The sequence below is a fragment of the Juglans microcarpa x Juglans regia genome, chromosome 1D, assembly GCF_004785595.1.
Source record: "Juglans microcarpa x Juglans regia isolate MS1-56 chromosome 1D, Jm3101_v1.0, whole genome shotgun sequence".
Lineage (NCBI taxonomy): Eukaryota > Viridiplantae > Streptophyta > Magnoliopsida > Fagales > Juglandaceae > Juglans > Juglans microcarpa x Juglans regia.
Genome location: NC_054594.1, coordinates 18,059,848 through 18,080,402, shown reverse-complemented (window position 1 = coordinate 18,080,402; position 20,555 = coordinate 18,059,848). Strand labels below are relative to the sequence as shown.

The 20,555-nt window shown below is 36.9% G+C and overlaps 2 protein-coding genes and 2 long non-coding RNA genes across 7 annotated transcripts; 2 read left to right on the top strand and 2 right to left on the bottom strand.

Annotated features, from left to right (window-relative positions):
* The first annotated feature begins 1,825 nt into the window (after positions 1–1,825).
* Positions 1,826–3,647, top strand: LOC121238114. Its single transcript, XR_005935089.1, has 3 exons — positions 1,826–2,055; positions 3,281–3,496; positions 3,584–3,647. It is a non-coding gene; the product is annotated as an uncharacterized LOC121238114 (long non-coding RNA).
* Positions 3,648–4,158: 511 nt separating this feature from the next.
* LOC121236744 (protein FAR1-RELATED SEQUENCE 5-like) lies at positions 4,159–5,866 on the top strand. The gene is made up of 4 exons (XM_041133218.1): positions 4,159–4,367; positions 4,449–4,468; positions 4,660–5,506; positions 5,600–5,866. Exons 1-4 carry the CDS (start codon positions 4,159–4,161, stop codon positions 5,625–5,627), a joined length of 1,104 nt encoding a protein of 367 aa, XP_040989152.1. The 3' UTR covers positions 5,628–5,866.
* A 576-nt stretch (positions 5,867–6,442) lies between these two features.
* Positions 6,443–9,182, bottom strand: LOC121238098. The gene is made up of 2 exons (XR_005935086.1): positions 8,916–9,182; positions 6,443–6,899 (listed from the first exon to the last, which is right to left on the bottom strand). It is a non-coding gene; the product is annotated as an uncharacterized LOC121238098 (long non-coding RNA).
* Positions 9,183–13,664: 4,482 nt separating this feature from the next.
* On the bottom strand, positions 13,665–20,195 carry LOC121237550 (YTH domain-containing protein ECT1-like). Of its 4 annotated transcripts, none has more exons than XM_041134349.1 (8): positions 20,023–20,195; positions 18,375–18,439; positions 18,087–18,231; positions 17,926–17,999; positions 17,324–17,797; positions 16,477–17,019; positions 16,126–16,338; positions 13,665–14,573 (listed from the first exon to the last, which is right to left on the bottom strand). In XM_041134349.1, exons 2-8 carry the CDS (start codon positions 18,420–18,422, stop codon positions 13,956–13,958), a joined length of 2,115 nt encoding a protein of 704 aa, XP_040990283.1. In that variant the 5' UTR covers positions 18,423–18,439; positions 20,023–20,195; the 3' UTR covers positions 13,665–13,955. The 4 variants fall into 4 exon arrangements, with proteins under 4 accessions (XP_040990283.1, XP_040990277.1, XP_040990292.1 ...); XM_041134343.1 differs by having other exon boundaries at positions 20,027–20,195; XM_041134358.1 differs by lacking the exon at positions 20,023–20,195 and adding an exon at positions 19,947–19,965 and having other exon boundaries at positions 18,375–18,438.
* Positions 20,196–20,555: the final 360 nt, after the last annotated feature.

Below are 20,555 nucleotides of genomic sequence, written 5' to 3'. Positions count from 1 at the left end.
CATTTGTTTTGCCACTCAGGACAGTGTGGATTTTCAGGTAACAAAGATTAATGTTATTTTTTTTTTAGCTTTGTAGCCTTCTCTGACACTAACAATGTTTTTTAATTACAAAAAAAATTATGGCAAGGCAAAGACATGGATGATCAAGAGAAAGACAGTGATATGGTAGTGATAACATGGATATAAACAAAGGCAGTGACCCCATTATGTTGTAAAAAAACTTTTGTTAGACATGGTAGTGACACTGGATATAAAGACAGAAAGTGACACCATTATTTTGTAAAAACTTTTGTTAGACATGGCGGTGACACCATGGATATAAAGAAAGATAGTGACACCATTGTTTTGTAATAAAACTTTTGTTAGATGATGTGGAAATAATTTTTGTAAAGAAGTTTTTGTTGGATGATGTGAATGCAACTTTTGTAAAGAAAGTATTGTTCAAAGTGTTATTTAAACAACTCTTGTCTTGTCATTTTATAAGTTGAAAATTTGATCACTTTGTCTAGACAATGGGAAAAACCAGTGGCACCATTTGGCCATCTCTATACTTGAATGTTGCTAAAATTCTCATTAGATACATGTCTATTCCATCCACAATTAACCAAGTGAAAACTAACTATCATTATATTCAATAGAAATTACATCAAATTTCAGCACATCAAAGACAAGAACATGGATCCATTTGTTTAACATATAACTCCATATAACATAAAACATCATCTTTATACCAACCAAGGCCATATCATTTGGTCTCATGGTCCAAAACTTAGCTAACAACCATAAGATCAACCACAACTAAAACATCAAACATTCCCTATTATCTTTACAACTTTTTATAGCTATTATCTATTACAATAAACCCACTGCTATGATAAATACAATTCCTAATGATATTCCCACAATAGTGCAATCGCCAAAACGATCCATAAGCAAATTAATCTCTTTGATCATGACATCACTCTTCCATTAACTTGCTCTAAAACTGGTTGTTGTATTATCTCTTCAGCGTTAATCTCCTCAATCCACATAAAAAATTTTGGATAAACACTAGAAATATGCTACAAGAGCCAATTCAGGTCTCTACAAGGAGTTGCTGGCAAGAAATGGAACTGCAAAGAAATCGGATTGTAAAAGAAACATAAAGAGTAGAAAACAAATCAGATCAAGAAGCAATAATCAAGGAAAGGATCAAGAAACAAAAGTAACTCTCAAAACAAAGGATATGAAAAAAAAACAAATAGAATGTAAAAAGGATCAACTACCTATTCGGGTAAACACATGACCATGTGCCTTAAAAAAAGTAAACCTGCTCAAAACTGCTCCCACTTCCCTCCATTTCTTCTCTACAACAACCTACATGTTTGTTTTCTTAACTGCTACCATAACGTGTATAAAAAATAACACAGGAGCTAGGTACATAACTAAGGGGGATGGATTGGCTATTTGTCAATTCCAAGGTTTCTTTGTTCTTCCACTCTTTCCATCCCTTTTTCCTTTTTTTTATTTTTTTAGAAAGAATCGAATTCCTATTGAATGAGCAATAGCCTATGCTTGTAGGTGATATATGCTAAGAAACTTGTTTAAATTACTTCCATAAATTACCACTATCTAATGGTTTTAGATTTGCATAGCTGTAGATGGGATTAATTTAACGAATTTATCGTCCAATTTTTGTCAAAAAGGAAATCATATTGAGTTATGAAAAACAAATAACGAGAAAAAAATAAACAGTTCTTCTACATACCACCGGCTCATGCAACCTTTGGGCAATTATGCCACAACATCCGGGAAAAAGAAAAGAGAAAAAAAAGAAAGAGAAAAGCATACGAGAAACTGGAAGGAAGATTCATTTCAATACAGTAAAAGAAAACATGAAGAACAGCTCTATTCCTCATTGCATCGTCGTCGTTTTTGGGTATCCTGTGTGTGAATCATAGCTCTTTTCCCTCCTCACTGTGTCGTCTCCGTGTGCGAATCATAGGGTACTAGTTTGGCCAGTTTTACCCATTTTTTGTGGTCCATCTCTGTTCGACCAGTTTGACAGAGAAGAAGGTATATCTCATCGTGAGCATGAAGAACTGGTAGATCAATCTTGTATTTTTTGTAGCTTCGTGTTGTCTCCGTGGCTAGCTTTAGTAATATCGAAATCATCAAGCCCCCATTTTCATGTGGATGTCTGCCATTTTCTTTGTTGTTGAGTTTTATTTTTTGGTTACATTTGGGCATTTGAATGGGAGATTTGCATGTGGGTGTCTTGTCGTGACCATTTTGTTTGCTATAAGTTGCAAAGATTGAGAAAAAGCGACAGATAGTTCATTTTCTAGTGAAAATGAATCCAGTTTGTTTTTTTTTTTTTTTTTTGAAGTGACAGAAGAAAAGGAATGGATTGTAGAAGGTCTATTTCTTCAAAATCTTTTGGTTGTAATTTTTTTTATTGAATTTGTTCAATGGTATTACCAGATTCCTTCTCACCAGTTTGATATGAAAGTGGCACCCCATTAAATATTATGAAAATCATACTTACTTTTAGGCACCTGTCATTATATTGATTGAATCTGCATTCTGTTCTTGAAATGTCCAAAGTGGGAATAACAGCATGACTAATTAGATTTTTTTATGACTTATGAGAAAGGTGTCTCAAACTTATTAAATTTTAGATTGCTTAAAGATTTATTTACCAGGACCTTTTATATCATTAAACTGAAAAATTTTAGATTGCTTGTGGCCGACTATTTTTAGGTTTACATATTTCCATTAGTATAAAAACATACTAATATGATTAATCTGGAATAGTTATTACTTTTGAATACTTCCCGTGCACTTAGGTTGCACCTCTTTGAACTTTTAATAAAATATTTGCATTAACTATCTAAACATAGTTGAGAATTTGTTATTTACTCCTCAGAAATGCAACAAAGCCTGTCTAGATTATTGTTATGACATAGGTCAGTACTATGCCCTTCAGAAAATACATATTTGAAATCATTGGATCAAAGTAAGTAGGCAAAAGGTGTTATCCTATTCTAATTAGTTAATGTCTTGCTTTAGCCAGATTTGAAACTTAGTTGTAAAAGTGATGATTACTCATTTTCTTATAATATAATTTTTTATTTTTTTGTGCTCATCAATCATTTTACTTATAAATTTGTTTATTTTTATATTAATTACATTATTGATATATATATAAGATCATGTGAATTATATGATAACATCATATCAATCAATTTAATTTTTAATATTTGATGTATTTACAACTAATTTGAATTGAATAACATAGGTTGTTATACTGAAGCGCCAATATATAGCTCTACTTGGGATTGTCAACATGGAAAAATGAGAAGAACACTCATCTTCTCTTACACCATCTAGCTCAAATCCTTCAACTACTCTAAACCTTTCAAATTACATGCACGGTTGGCATAGACTAATGCCTGCATGGTCACTAGCTTTTATGCCATACCCAGATGGCAACCAATATCCAAGCAACATTTAGGTGGTGATGCAACTCTGTTTGTGTATTTTTTTTTAACATTATATTTTTCTGGAAGTTTAATTGCTTTCATTTCTGTGTTTTAAGCAGAATGTTGGTTACCATTTTTAGTATGAGATGAGACCTCCGATTCATCTCATCACTACAAGCTCCCACCCGATTGTAGGGAAATTGAAGCGCCATGTACTTCCTCTAAAGTCAATGAGGAAAGTAAAGAGGATGGCAGTGTCGGGATACCTGAGTGTGTCCAAATAGATGGTGGTGATGAAATTGAGGTTCCAAAGTTGGGGATGAAATTTAATTCTTTTGCAGAATTATTGAGTTATTATAAAGAATATGGCAAGAAATGTGGGTTTGGGATGATGACAAAAAGGAGTGAGAAGGCAGACGATGGGATTGTTAGATATGTCACTCTTGCTTGTGCTCGTGATGGGAAGGCCTAGAATAAATCGTTGAATCTCACCAAACCACGTCCAACAAGAAAGACAGAATGTAAGACAAATATTAATGCCTTAAAAGTTGAGGGAAATGTGCAGTTGACAACAGTTCATAATATCCATAATCACGGCCTCAGTCCACAGAAATCCCGCTTCTTTTGTTGTAATAGAGAAGTTAGCGAGACTGTAAAAAGAGTCCTAGATACAAATGACTTGGCTGGCATCCGAATGAATAAGAGCTTTGACAGTCTTGTTGTTGGCGCGAGTGGATTCGAAAACCTCCCGTTTTTTGAAAAATATTGTTGTAATTACATCGACAAGGTAAGGCATTTGCGACTTGGGAAAGGTGGTGCTGGAGCATTTCGAGAGTATTTTTTAAGGATGCAGTACAAAAATCCTGAATTCTTTGCATTGATGGATTTAGATGATGACGGGAGGTTAAAGAATGTCTTTTAGGCAGACTTCCGTAGTAGGGCAGCATATCAATTTTTTGGTGATGTGGTCACATTCGACACCAGATATTTGACGAATAGATATGGTATGCCCATTGCACCATTTGTTGGTGTAAACCACCACGGCCAGTCAATTTTGTTGGGAGCATGGTTGATTTTTAGTGAGGATACGGAGACCTTTGTATGGTTATTTCAAACTTGGTTGTATTGTATGGATGGTACAACCCAACAGAGCGAGAGCATGAATGTATTTTTTGATGGTTATGTGCATTCTAAGACAAACTAAAAGAGTTTGTAGACCAGTTTGATAATGCGTTGAAAAAGAAAATTGAGAATGAAGATAGCGCGGACTTCCACTCATTCAATGTCACAATTCCATGCATATCTAGATCTCCAATTGAAAAGAGATTTCAAGATTTGTACACGAATGCAAAATTCAGGGAAGTTCAACAGCAACTTACCCACATCATCGATTTGGATCCAATTTTACTTAAGATAGATGGTGTAGTAAAGACCTATCTGGTGGAGGATGAAGCTTGTGTGGAAGAGTTCGCTAAGTTGGTTACACATTCTGTGGACTTTAGTGAGGAAGATGCAGCTGCAAAGTGTTCTTGTGGGTTATTTCAGATGAGAGGGATATTGTGTAGGCACCTTTTGGCCGTATTCAAGTGTAACGGGATCAAATCATTGCCATATAGGTACATTTTAGATCGATGGCGAAAGGACATCAAAAGGAGATACACGTTAATTGACAACAACTATGACGCAGGGGATCAGCAGGCAGATGCTAACAGATATTCAAGTCTATTGAATATCTGCTATAAGATGATTACTCATGTAGTGGGTTCGAAAGATCATATTGAGGATGCAACTGCAAAGTTATATGCAATGATTGACTTATATTCTATGGACAACCAAGAACCCCCATCGATCACACTAACGGGTTCCAATGTTAGTTGTACGACGAAGGACACACCTACAGCTGGTAGTTCAAAGCAAGTACTCAGTCCACATGTTGTGAGAGGAAAAGGCAGACCCCTATCTCTGAGGAGAGCATCCAGGATGGAGAAAGACATGTGGAAGGTTAAAGCGAAGATAAAGAAAGCACGGGGAAACGTAAACAAGTGCACATTTTAAAGATTAACATGTTTGTTTTATATTTTATTAATGCAAATATAATCTAATAAAAAAAATGTTATTTGTTACTTGATTATTAGCGAGATGGACGAGATACACCAGTCATAGATACTTGCAGGAATTTATTTGGCCCTTCAAAGATACATATGTCCATAGCAGGTGCCATGCAGGTATATTAATAATTATATATATAAATTTGAATTACAATATTCTCTCATTTCCTGACGAGTATTTATCACCAGTCTGTTCCAGATAACTCAGCTTTTGACATAAGTGGAACCCAGCTCCGAGAAACAGTGATTCCGAGTCAACAAAGCGTTCGTTCACTAATATTTGAATATTTAAGTAGTAACATAAATATCACATTAATATTTAAATATTATTTGCTACAGATGTAATTTGAGTTGGATGGATCACAACCAGCGCAATGAGATGGTTGCATAATATTCTGATGTCCAATGTATTGGATGCACTGAATGTAATATTATGATGAATAGTTCTTTTGTTGATGGAAATATGTGAAAATATTCTAATGGAAATATGTGGACAAATGGATCTTGAAATACCTTGCTCATGTTGTGAAAAGCATAAGCTTGTCTTGCTCATGTAATTTTCTGATGGATAGCTTTTTGTATTGAATGTAATATTTTGATGGATAGCTTTCTAATTTAATTATTTGTATTTTTTGAGCTAATAATATTCTAATGGATAGCTTTATAAATCAAGTAGCCATGATTTCAAGAGTTTTTTTCATTTTTGTTAGGCATTCCAAGAGTCAACATGAGTCACATTGATTTTTGCACAGGTTCCTGATAATTTACAATAATAATAAAAAAAAAGGAACATGAGTCGCATTGATTTTTGCACAGGTTCCAGATAATTTACAAAAAAAAAAAAAAAATAAGGAACATGAGTCACATTGATTTTTGCACAGATTCTTGATAATTTACACAAAAAAAAGGAACGAGTCACATAGATTTTTGCACTGGTTCCTGATAATTTACAAAAAAAAAAAAAAAAGAACATGACACATTAATTTTTGCACAGGTTTCTAATTACAAGAGTATCTGGTAGAGGGATTTACAAACTATGACACAACAACTATAAAAGCCCAATACAGCCTTCCAAAAATCACTTAAATACTACTAAGCAACATGACACAACAACTACAAAAGCCTAATAAAGTCGGAGTAGTGTGCGTAAACGCCTTATTTCATCCACCATCTTACGGAGCTCAATCTCCCTCTTCTTGATATTGCGGAGTCTCTGCTCGACCTCTTTCTCATTCCTTAACATTTCATTTTTTTTCTTTCTTATAGATCCAGGCTCTATGTGTTGATCACTATCTGCCTACTTGAAATACTTATAATATGGTAATCCCTGATATTTGCAAACATATATAAAAAAAAATGTTAAATGTACGTAATATTAATCAATTATTAAACACGTTACATTAGAAGTCATGTAATTACCTTTACAGCATTCAACAAATGCGTGTGTAGTAATAGAGCACTCAACAACCAGCAATGAAAGCTCAAACAGTCAAAATATGAGACAAAGTTTTCCCAAACTACTAACATCAAGGATCTTTCATTGGGAAGGAAAAAACAAATATAGTACTGTGTATAAAGCAAGACATTAGCTTTATTGAATTCTCGTTGTGAGATGCAAGGATCTTTCCCAAACTGTGAGATGCAACAAATATATTTGCTATTGCTTCACCCATTAACATATTCTATTGGGCGAAGCAGCTAAATATTAGCTTTATTGAATTCCCATTGAAAACATTCAAGTTCAAATCTAGCTAAAGCAAGACATTAGCTAATTCGAATAGGACAACACCTTTTGCCTACTTACTTCGATCCAGTGATTTCAAATATGTATTTTCTGAAGGACAGAGTACTGACTTATGACATAACAATAATCTAGATAGGCTTTGTTTCATTTCTGAGGAGTAAATAACAAATTCCCAACTATGTTTAGATAGTTAATGCAAAAATTTTATTAAAAGTGCAGAGAGGTGCAACCTAAGTGCATGGGAAGTATTCAAAAGTAATAATTATTCCAGATTAATCATATTAGTATGTTTTTATACTAATGGAAATATGTAAACCTAAAAATTGCTGGCCACAAGCAATCTAAAATTTTTTAGCTTAATGATATAAAAGGTCCTAGTAAATAAATCTTTAAGCAATCTAAACTTTAATAAGTTTGAGACACCTTTCTCATAAGTCATAAAAAAATCTAATTAGTCATCCTGTTATTCCCACTTTGGACATTCCAAAAACAGAATGCAGATTCAATCAATATAATGACAGGTGGTTAAAAGTAAGTATGATCTTCATAATATTTAATGGGGTGCCACTTCCATATCAAACTGGTGAGAAGGAATCCGGTAATACCATCGAACAAATTCAATAAAAAAAAAAATACAACCAAAAGATTTTGAAGAAATAGACGTTCTACAATCCATTCTTTTTCTTATATCGCTTCAAACAAACTGGATTAATTTTCACCAAAAAATGAACTATATGTCACTTTTTCTTAATCTTTGTAACTTATAGCAAACAAAATGGTCACGACAAGACACCCACACGCAAATCTCCCTTTCAAATGCCCAAATACAACCAAAAAAATAAAACTCAACAGCAAACAAAAAGGTCACGACAAGCAAGAACAGATTTCATTTTGAGATACGTTAAATTATATTACTAATCCGCCAATAAGAAAATGCAATTAACTTGGTGCAATTAGATGCAAGAAAAACCATGATGCAAAAGACGGCTAGAGCCAATTAACTTCATGCATAAGAATGAATAGAAATTCAAAATATAGTTCCTTATGTGATGAAACTACAAAGCAAGATTCTTTTTGCTTGCCAGAAACATATAGGATATGGCTTGTCACATATAATTAAGATATAGTTTAATGTATCTTTGCTTACCAAATATATGAACGTGTCCAATACATGGTTGTTTGAGCTTTCATTGTTGGTTCAGTTAAATCATGTTTCTATATTATTAACTTGAACTGCATTTATTTAGTCTTTTCTTTTTCATTTTTATGGACCACGTATGTCTCAACAACGAGCAAAAACAACTAGCAATAGAGCACTCAACAAATGGATGTGCAGCAGATTTCAAATTTTGTCTCAACAACCAGCAAAACAACCAGCAATAGAGCACTCAACAAATGGATGTGCAACAGATTTCAAATTTTCACTCTTTCAGCTAACAGTTAATACAACTATTTAAATCTCCATCAAGATATCTTCTCAAATCTGACAGACCAAAATTTCTCATGTTGTTGCTATATTATTGTAAATTTCTAGTCCAGGACTCGTGAAATCGAAATGTTATTTATAATTGAAATCAAAATCAAAATCGGGGAGGTTACCTCAAGGACTTGATTGATTGCCCAGTTTCACAAATGAAATTTGTTGCGAAGTCGAAATTGAAAAAATCGGGAAGGTTACCTCAAGGCCTTGATTGATTGCCCAGTTTCACAAAATCACTTCCTTCCGTTTCGTGTGGGTGTCCGTGTCTCCAACAAATCTGCCTTCGTGTGTTTTCTTCGTGTGTGAGCTTCATGTTAGGGTTAGGGAGAAGGGGACGGACGCAGAGAGAAGGGAGAAAGGGAAAAGGAAAGGAAAAGTAAAACACACCATTTTCGTTTTGGTCTTAGTCTTTGCCAGTGAAACACACCGTTTCACTTGAGTCCATTTGTTCCTTCGGTTGATAGTTCTCTCTTAAATGAAACACACCGTTTTATTAAACTGATGTGGCGGTTACAATTTGGTTGCATGAGCCGGTTGCATTGAGCATTTTTCTTAAAATTAAATTTGTTTAACTCACCTGGCGAGTGTTACTGTGTACGCCACATCAGCCGAGTGGGATGGTGGTCAAATCCTGGTATGGACTATGGAGTATAGAAAAAAAAATATATTAATATTAATATTTTCATGACAATATTAGCAACAAATTATAATCGAAGTTGAGCACTTCATTTGAAAACTAAATTTGAAGATCATTATTGCGGACATGTCTTGCAGCTCAGCTAACGATTTCTAGTAAACTGTAATAAAAAAGTAAAAGGGGCTAAGTGTGTCTAAGCATACCTCTTACGCCTAAGTCAATATGTATTCTGGAGAATATTTCAAGTGAATGGAATTCAGAAGTTACCTATAGTGTATCTTTTGACCTCTATTTATGCGAGTTGGTCGCACGATGGTGGAGGCTTGCCTCAGGGCGCAATTTACTTTGATCCTTGTTAGATCGCGGATCGTTAAGGCTCTTGGTCAATCCTTACTTTGGAGGAAACTAATACCCTAGGCGATTATTATGGGCTCGTATCACGCAAGAGGTAATCTTGCATGTTACGTCATTGCTTAGTGATTGATGGTGTGTGGATTTGAATTCTGCATTGGCGCGCGATGGTTTTTGACCTCCGATTCCTCTTTCACAAGCTTACGAGCTCTCGTGATTATGAACTAGGTTGGCAGGAAGAGGAATAAAAGTTGAAGAAAACGAATGAAGGAATGGGTGACAATTTCAGGAGTCCAAACGGGGTTGTTAAAGTGAAGTATCATATGGCATTGTTTGATCTGTGTTACTTGCGTTGAAGCTATGCATTTTACTTTTGTTATGCTGTGTGTTCTACTTATTCGAAGTTGTGCATTTTATTTTTGCTGGCTATCGAAGCGGTGTGTTTTACTTTGTTGGTTGTTAGTCTATCCCACGCGTCTTGTAGTTGGGAGTGTCAGACTTAGTAGAATCTGTTAAAGGGTTGTTAGTGAAATAGTATGTCCATATAAATAGTCAGAGGGAGAAATAGAATCATTCTGAATTGTATTCTTTGGAACTTTCTTGGGAGGTTTGGGATTATCTCGAATGAATTCCTGGAGTGATGAATGTATGGATTTATGAATTTCAGTGAATAAAGTTACAGCCCATTTCCTTTTTGATAGTCATCTACTTTACATTTCTGCTTATCAATTCACTGAGGCTCATAACAAATTGGTATCAAGAGCCCAACGATCCACCACGGCCGTTGGAACAAGATTCAAGCAGCAGCAAGACCATCTTCAACGTCAGGTGGAAACCCATGAAGAAAATATTCAAGAGATCAAGGAACGCCTGGATCGGATGCCTGATATGTTGTGCACACTAGTGGGTAACCAAAATGTTGTCGCCAATAGGGAGTAACATCAGGACCATGAACTTGAAGTACATGACGAAAGGAGGCTTCTGCACAGGGAAATAAGGTTCGATTCCCCTCATTTTGCTGGTGAAAACCCTGCAGCATGGATATTCAAAGCAAATCAGTAATTCGATTATCAAACAAACCTCCACAATGCCTTTCAATTCCAACTCAGGCCTGAACACCTGAACAGATATCTCTCTAGACTTTGTTGAGGGATTGCCAAGATCACATGGGTTTGATGTTATATACATGGTTGTGGATCATTATACCAAATATAGCCACTTTATGTCGTTAACCCACCCATACACGGCTTCAGTAGTGGCACAAGCATTCATGGATAGAGTTTTCAAACTGCATGGTTTTCCCAAAACAATTGTATCTGACAGAGACTCAATGTTTTTTAGCTCATTTTGGAAGCTTCTATTTTCACTCTAAGGGTCCTCACTCCATCTATTTTTTAGCTCTGCCTACCATCCACAATTTGATGGGCAGACAGAGTCACTCAACAAGTTCCTAAAGGGCTACTTACACTGTTATACAGGGGTCAAACCAAAGGAGTGTAGTAAGTGGTCGAGTTTAGCAAAATGGAGTCATAACAGTTCATATCATACGGCATCAAAGATCTCACATTTCGAAGCCCTCTATGGGTATCCGCCACCAAAGCTGCTATCTTATGTGCCAAGAACCTCCACTACCGATGTTGTGGACAACCTACTAAGATCAAGAGAACAAGTGAAAAGTATTGCTGAAGGAAAATCTTGAATGGGCCCAAAGCCGTATGAAGTTTTATGCAGATCAAAATAGGACAGAGAGATCATTCGAGAAGGGAGACTAGGTGTACTTACGTTTGCAGTCGTACAGCCAGAAATCTGTAGCTATGCGTCACAACATGAAGCTCTCTCTGAAATTCTATGGTCCCTTCCAAGTACTTCAAAAAATGGGGATTGTGGCATACCGCTTGGATCTTCCTTCCTCAGCAAGGGTTCACCCGTTGTTCCACGTCTCATGCCTCAAAAGAAAGCTTGGAGGCCAAATCCAAGCCTTATCGACACTCCCTCCAGTGGATAAAAATGGATCTTTCCTTCCCGAGCCGGAGGCAGTAATTGATCAGCATTTGAGCTGCCAGGGGAACCGAGCTATAATGGAGGTTTTAGTGAAATGTGTGGGCGCACCTTCTGAGGACAATAGTTAGGAGAAGTTATGGAAACTCCAAGAGCTTTACCCACATCTTGTGGGCAAGGTCCTTTGAAGGGGGAAAGGGTGTTATGACTTGGGTTGACAGGAAGAGGAATAAAGGTTGAAGACAACTAATGAAGGAAGGGGTGACAATTTCAGGAGTCCAAACAGGGTCGTTAAAGTGAAGTTTCATACAGCATCGTTTGATCTGTGTTACTTGTGTTGAAGCTATTCGCTTTACTCTTGTTATGCTATGAGTTTTACTTATTCTAAGTTGTGCGTTTTACTCTTGTTGGCTATTGAAGCGGTGCATTTTACTTTGTTGGTTGTTAGTCTATCCCACGCGTCTTGTAGCTGGGAGTGTCAGACTTGGTAGAATCTGTTAAAGGGTTGTTAGTGAAATAGTGTATATCCATATAAATAGTCAGAGAGAGAAAAAGGGAATCATTTTGAATTGTATTCTCTAGAACTTTCTTGGGAGGTTTGGGAATTACCTCGAATAAATTCCTGGAGTGATGAATGTATGGATTTATGAATTTCAGTGAATAAAGTTACAGCCTATTTCCTTTCCTATAGTCATCTACTTTACATTTCTGCTTATCAATTCATTGAGGTTCATAACAAGCTATGATCTATCATCTTTCGTCCACAACCACCTCACATGAGTAGCCCTACTAGATTCCCAGCCCTTAATTCCATCTTTTAACACAACCAAGGTCACAAACCCAACAGCGAGGCACACGCATCGTTACCTATTGCAGTTTGTTCGCACCTCCATGGCTCCAAAGCACACTTGTTCCATCATTTTGAGTGGACTAGATAGGAGTGTTACCCGTACCATACAATGCGGGATAGCCCCTTCCCCGTCCCGCATGGACCGGAGGTGGGATTTTCACCCCTGCATCCCATGGGCCGGGTATCCCGCCCCGACATCGGGAGTCCAAAAGTGATCAAAAACACATTTTTGGACTCAAATTTTAAATTTAAATTTGCTAGTGTATATTTTGTGTAAGTTGTAGTGTAATACAAGAGTCTCACATAGTTCAAGTGTGAGATTTGTATTGTCATGACAATCTATAAAAGAGTCACCCTACTACACTACAACTTACACAAAATATTAAGTAAAAATTCTATTTAATACATATTTATATTTTTATATATAGTAAAAATAATAAATATTATATATAAATATATATTTATATAAAAAAAAATTGGATGATACCGCCCCCCCGCCAGTGTCTTGCCTTGCGGGGCAAAGAAGCCCCTCTGCCCATCCCTAAGACTGGATACCATTTTTGCGGGGTGGAAGAGAAGATCTTTCAACTACCTCGTTAAATATAGTTGCAATGTTCGTGCATTGTTGAGTTCTGCTTCAACGTATGCAACTGCCATCAAGACAGCCTCTTCCTGACCAAAACTTTCAAAGTTCATTTTGTTTGTTTGTGTGTGTGTGTGTGTGTTTTTTTTTTTTTTTTTTTTTTCTGCCGATAATTGTTGGGATTTTTCATCCCCTCTTATTGTACTTTTAATTTAAGTCAATGTCTTATTCAGACATCAAAAAATAAACCAAAGTGAAACACATGGGGAATGTTTCCCAACACAACAGAGGTTCCAAACAGCAATTCTTTTAGAAGAGATGCATAAGCCTTAATCATGAACTTTCAGCATGCATAAATAGAAATTGACAGAAAATTCTCTGCTCTTTCTTTTTTTTTTTTTTTTTTTAATCTTGAATATATTGATGGAAGAGAAAAAATGCAAGAGAAAAGATTACAAGGTATTCGACTTGATTCGAGCAGAGCAACGACAAAGAAGCCCAGAAGAAAACCAAGACATGAGTGTAAGCGTGGATCAAAACAACCGCAGCAAACGTGGAGGGAGTGAAAACCAATCAAGATGATTCGAAACAAGCATTTCAATTTATCAACGAATAAAACCCGGCGATTCAGTATGATGTCCTCGATGTTGACATTAATCTGCCTGCACAAAAGCTAGAAAGAACATCCTCCAACAAAATAGTTCCCAAGACAACGAATGCCATGAAAAATCTCTGCATCATTAACGTTGGGATCCATTGTTGACAGAACCACTCCCCTTCTCAAGCTGCAGTGCCCTGGGATCAAGCGGAATGGTCCCAACTGTTAGAAAACCAGATTCAGCAAATCCATTAACTTTGATGGGCACCGAGCCTACAGTTACGACATCAACAGATTCAGTATTAGCCATCCCGGCAGCTGGCAAGGGCTTAGGCTCAGCTTGCTTGGGGCTTATGGTAACCGAACCAATCTTTAAAGTAGATACAACATCATTTTTTGCCTTGACTGCAATTTGCTCGGCATTTCCATGTTCGATACTTGTGTTGGTAACATCAGAATTATAAGAAACCTGCTTGGGAGCAAAGACACCAATCTTTATTGAGCTTTTTGGACCATCATTGGGCTTGGTAGTATTTTCAACTTCACTTGGAGGTAGCTCAAGAGCACTATTTAGCTTGCGAGGGGGATCCAATGCAGGTACAAAATAAGGACCATCAAAGCTTTTAACAAGTAACCTGGCTTTCTCTTCCTGCATGATTTTCTGACGAGTTTCATAGTACATGAAGTCATCAAGTAAAGACGTCTTTAACGTGAAACTTTTGAAGATCTTCATCATCTCCTGACCTTTCTTATGCATTATCTGCATGGCAACAATATTTGTTTAAAGGGTCACTTTTGGGGAAAGGAACGGAAAATATCCCATTTCAAATGACAGACCCAAGCCCCAAAATCAGGGTAATTCAAATCAAGAAAAGTTGTATATTACTAATTGTCACTCAATGAAGCCGTGTCCTCTCTACCAGGGGTTGGCTGCACATATCACATTTTCCCAGTCAGCCCTATTTAGGATTGTCTCCTCCATTACATCTATGTGAAGTGCTCCAATTTGTCTCATAAACTCAACCGTCTCTAATTATGATGCCCTCCACACATCTTACCAAGCCATCATCTATGATTTGCCTACGAATTTGTAATTTGCAAGATCTAAAAATTAATGCAGCAACAAATACGGTTCAACTTGAAGAAGCTATTTGATGATGATGATGATGATAAATAAGCGCATGATCCGATGAAAGCAAAACTTAAAAAGAGATTATCCAGAGGAGCAAAGGCAAAGAAAGGCCTTGGGTAGAACATGGTAAAATATGCTTTTACAGGATTTTAATTGAATTAATTACAATAAAAATGACACATCCTGATAAAATATTGGAAACAGAACAAAATAGGGGTCATGAAAGAGCATTGACTAAGGCTCTTAAAAATCACAAATTCACCTTATTTATTTAGATATATTGTCCCAGATACTTGTAAAAAAAAATTGTCCCATAGACGTTTGAATGGTGAAAAGGAATAGCCAACCCAAAAATTGAGTATTTTGGGGTCAATGTCTAAAATATTGTTCACGGGCAAAAAAAAAAAAAAAAAAAAAAACGCATATATCAGGTATTTTCTATAACATTCAATCATCTGTCACTCGATTGTGAGGTTGCCTGGGCTTTATGAGATGATTTCTTAGGAAGAATGGGACTAGCTTGGGTTATGCCTGCAGTAGTGGCCAAGCTTCTGGCCAGCTGGAGAAGGATTTGTGGCATTCACGAATTGCAGCTGTGTGGAAGATGATTCCTATTTTTATTCTATGGTGCATATGGAAGGAGCAAAATGATCGGAATTTTGAAGATAGGTAACGCTCACAGGAGGAGATTAGATTGTTCTTTTTTAAGACAGTATTCCAATGGGTTATAAAGTTATTGACTTCAATGGACTTGATTTTTATGATTTCCTTGTATCTATTTCTTCCTCTTAATCAGGTGTTTTCTCTTATGTACTTCTTGTGTACTTGGGTTATGCCTGATTTTCCATAATGAATAAAATATTTTATTACCAGAAAAATTTTCTACAACATTCAAAGCAATAATGGCATATTCATGTCTCAACCAAATGGCTCATAAACCATGTTGGTCTATGATGGGTTCATCACATCTTTTTATCAGTGGGTTCATCACATCTTGGTCAGCACAAACCCACTAAAATCGAGCAAACAATGCAAAACAAAACAAACCACTTGAATGAGTGAAGCCATAAATTGTATGATGTCCAACTAAAAACCGAATGAAGTTCTACCACAGTACGCTGCCACATTTAAAATATTTCCTAAAGAAACCCAATGCAGTAAACCCAACAGGTAGACATACCTCTTGTGTGTCTCTGCTATTAGTCACTGGTTTGTTCTCGTTATTTTCTAAAATTATGTGTCTAAAATTGGTGTTCGGGACATCTTTGATGATGTGCCACTTCACAGGGAAGCTCCCACTCCATTTATCTTGCTGCCAAAAATCCATATCCTTATTGAAGTCAACTGGGCCAACCATCTCTGCAACACCACAGAATTGACCACTTGCATTAACCTGTTCAAAACAACCTAACATGAGTACGGCTCATAAAACAAGAAGACACTTTCTGCTTCAGAAAGTTGGCAGAGAATAGAGAAATCTGCGAAGTAACAATGTGAATAAATAGCCATACTATACAATAAGAAAACTCACAGAGAAGAAGAGGAAGATAGGACAGCTTCTAGTCTTTCCTGCACCTATTCTCTGCGCATCTTCATAAGCAGTATCCAACTTCTTGTTTCCATGGGGTGTAGATGACCAAACGTTATACTTAATGCTCTTGTGCACATCATCCTCACTGTATGATTTTATTACGAAAAACTTTGCATCCACGTAATCAATGGGAAATTCATCCTTGTTATACTGATCAGTAGAGATAATAATATTTCCCTGCACATCCTCTCCAGCCCTGTTTGTGTAGGCTTTGACAGCCAGTTGATTTTTTGATCTGTTAATTCTAGGGCCCCGATTCTGCTCACCCAATGCATCTGGGCTTCCAATTGCCTCATTCATTGCTCTACCAACATGGATCTTGGGCCGTATCTTGGCCCCTCCAGCCTGTCCATAAGCACTTGATCCAAAGCCAGATAAACCATTACCGATAGGGAGAGTTACTTTCAATTGGCTTTGATGAGATAGAACCTTTCCATTGGAAATGTTATCCACGGCTGGAACTGAGCCAGAGGCATTTCTACTCTGTAATAGAAATGAAGAATCAGAAGTACGAAAGAGAACCACAGTATGAATGCAAACAGTTTGACACATGAATTTTTTTTATAGATAGTTTGACACATAAAAATTACTAGCTAATGTCACCTAATTTAATGTTTATTCTTGCTCTAACTAGCCCCTAAGGAGGGATCTGTATAGGACATCGAGCCACTTTTTTCTTCTTATGTTTGGGTTTTTTTTTTTTTTTTTTTTTTTGGGGGGTGGTGGGGGGGATGAAAGGTAGGGCTGGGAATTATTAAGACCTTTGACAGAAGCAAAAACATCATACCTGAAGAACATTCGTTGAAACCGGAGAGGGGAAACTACCAACAGCACTCCCATGTATTGTAGATTGTTTGCTAGGTCCAACATGGGCTCTTGGGCCTTCTGATACCCTGTCCAGGGAACTTGTCTGATTCGGAACAGATTTTAGGGAGTTCCTAGGCAGGGCTCCTGTAGCTGAACTGAAGTTCTGTTTCAAACCTCTTCCTTCAGGCCTATTCATTGATGCACGGGTATCATACAAGGTTTCGGCTGAAGTACTAGGGACAATATCTTGTTGAACGAAGAAGGGAACATAAGCAGGAGGAGAGACAGGGTTCTGATAAGGGGGGATAGTGTAATACTGCTGTGCCCCTACAAATTGACTTTCAACACCTATCATAGCACCAGGTATATAAGGATTGTATGGGTTGTATGGCGACTGTGCATATCCATAGCCAGGCGTATAATATACATAAGGCGAACTTTCATTTTGTGCACCCTGAAGCAGAATCATTTGAAGTTCAGAACAGCAACATCTTCCATGTTATCAATTAACAACTGATAGGTTTTAAGTGTGGGTGTGGGTGTTGGGTGGGGGAGAGAGAGAGAGAGAGAGATTTCACTAACCGCATACTGAATATCCGGACCATCTACACCAAAAATCCTTTGGTGGTCCTCCCATTCACCAGGTGATTCAAATCCTATCAACATTCAATGAACAAGATACAAAAAGTGAGAAACTACCAGGCACAGTCCTAGTCTACTGAAAATAGGGCATTGAAGTTTACCTGTACAATAATATCCATAGTTGGTGGCAGCAGGATAATACAAGCCCTGATCAACAACAAATTCAGGGGCTCCTTCGTTGTACATGGCTCCAATTTGTTCAAGTAATGGATTTGTCAGGTGTGGGTTTGATTCAGCACCTTGAATCTAAAACTCAATGCATGGAGATGTTATTGAACGTCTACCTAACTAAAAATTATACAAAAACTGACATTACAAGACCATTGAACAAATAATTGACTAAGGGATGGCTAAAAAGAAAGAAATTCTGCCAATTATTGAGGAAGTACCAGATAAGTCTCTGTGTTTCCATGTTCAGAAACATTATACATTTCCATTCCAGGACTGCCACCCCTATACATGAGAAATAAAAAGTAAGCATACACTACATTTCAACATGCCCTACTAAAAAAAAGGGGCATTAAGAGAACTATGCTGACAAGATTCATAACAGGGAAATGCAAACCATTACATTGGAAACACTAAGCACTTTTAATTTCTACTTAACAGAGAGTAACGAACTCCCAAATAACAAGACGCCAAAAGGAGCTCAAGACGTTTATCCATCTCAGATAGCTCCATTAGAAGGCAATCAGCATGTTAATTGGAGAAAAGAAAGTGGGGTGGCAAGGATAGCATACCCAAAGACCAATTCCAGACCAAAAAAAGCTGTGAAATATATCCTATTGAATCGATCAAACTTTTTTATCCCTCGGGAATGAAAACCTACTCAGCCTTGAGGGATAACCTTCTAATTTCACAAAAACTTAATACATCCAATAGGATGATGAGTATTCCTATTCTTGAGCAATGCCTATTCCCATTCCTTTAGGAATGGAAATGGAGGTTCCTATCTTTTGACTGGTGGCAATAGATAAGTTTCTCATAGGAATTAATGCAAATTCCTAAAGTATCCAAGCCCCCCAAAAAAAAACCACCCCTAATGCAGCACATGAGTGGTCCAACCAACACCAAATCCCGATTCCAAGGGTGGACTGACCACCCCCCCACTGCTTTGTGGGGGGCCAACTCCCAAATGTCAAGGATTTTCTTTTTAGTTTGAGAGTTTGTAAATTTGTTTAAAAAAATGCATTCCTCATTTTGGGGAATGGATGATATCCATAGGGAATAGCTATTCCTCAAAACACTAACCAAAATAGGGAATAGTCGCCCATTCCATGCAAATTTTTTCATCTTTTCATTTACAATTATATAATATCCTTAATTTTTCCTTGCTTCATAGTATATCATTAATTTTTATTATGAGATGGAGAAGTCCGAACCATTGGATCGGAGATAATGATTAGCACCTGAAGAGCTCCAACGTGAGGTACCATGGGAAATCTAAAGATCCCAATCCCCTCGATCAGTCGACTATTGTACCAAAAACGGCATCACTATATAACTAAGGACAGCAAAAACAAACCATCAGAGAAGCTTTTCTAGCAAGTAACACTTTGAATCCTGCCTCGACCCTTACCCCCCCCCCCCCCCCCCCACAACTCTTAAATTATGTACCGCAGCTTCCAACTACCAAATACATATGTTTGCGAGTATTTATGTCTGCATATGCTGTTTCATATGTTGTTTAAACTTAACTAGACGAGTCACAAACAGCAAACAGAAACCCCTCAACCACACACATACACAAATTTGACTTTCAAATCCAAATAAGCATGGCAATCCAATAGTTCAAATAGCGATTCGCACAAATAACAAAACCTCCCCCCAAATCTATAAAACAAGAGCGTCCACTCTAAGATTGAACAGCTGATACACGAATTCAAAAACAAAACCATAATAAAACTCAAAAGAAACAGAATCTGTAATTGAACTTGAAAGCTTTACGCGCCACGGAGTACCTGAACCCAACCACTACAGCTACAAGGGTAGAAATGAAAAATAAAGATGAAAGTCGAGTAGCAAGGATTATTACCAAAAAAAAAAAAAAAGAGGAGCTGAATCAGGCCATGGTTTGAGAGGGTAATTGGATTAATTAGAGAGAGAGGAAAGGGTTTTCTGCAGCATATTTTGTGCGAAGGAAACGCACTTAAAAAACCCTAGGGGAAAGGAAGGAAAGAAAACTTGAAAAGAAGGCGGTTGCAACAGGGAGGGGAAAGAGATTCCCAATCGAAACGAAGCGTTTTACTGTAATTTTCTTGTGACGATAATACCCCTGCAAGTTGTCGGAAGTATCTAGATTGCCACGGTCATTAAAATTCGGATTGGGCGGCTATCCTTGTAGCGATGCTGCTTAGAGTTACCTACTCCTTTTCTTTTTTTAGCCCTTTATTACTTTTTTTTTCTTTATAATGTTGGCAAATTAGTATGTATTAATATAAGAACTTACTGATAATAGTAACCATATTTTTTTATATATTTGGGGAGGAGGGTTCAAACTCCAAACTTCCATTTTGAACGTTAAGAATTATATCAATCAGACCATAAACCTTTAATCAGAACTAACGATA

Excerpts from the sequence above, each read along its gene's own strand:
- LOC121236744 (XM_041133218.1), top strand. The coding sequence starts at position 4,159 with ATGAATAAGAGCTTTGACAGTCTTGTTGTTGGCGCGAGTGGATTCGAA. Across the intron at positions 4,469-4,659 it reads ATATTTGACGAATAGATATG|ACAAACTAAAAGAGTTTGTA; the intron begins GTATGCCCATTG and ends GTGCATTCTAAG. Across the intron at positions 5,507-5,599 it reads GCACGGGGAAACGTAAACAA|CGAGATGGACGAGATACACC; the intron begins GTGCACATTTTA and ends CTTGATTATTAG.
- LOC121237550 (XM_041134349.1), bottom strand. The coding sequence starts at position 18,422 with ATGGAAATGTATAATGTTTCTGAACATGGAAACACAGAGACTTATCTG. Across the intron at positions 17,798-17,925 it reads GTCCGGATATTCAGTATGCG|GGTGCACAAAATGAAAGTTC; the intron begins GTTAGTGAAATC and ends ATTCTGCTTCAG. Across the intron at positions 14,574-16,125 it reads ATAGCAGAGACACACAAGAG|ATAATGCATAAGAAAGGTCA; the intron begins GTATGTCTACCT and ends GTTGCCATGCAG.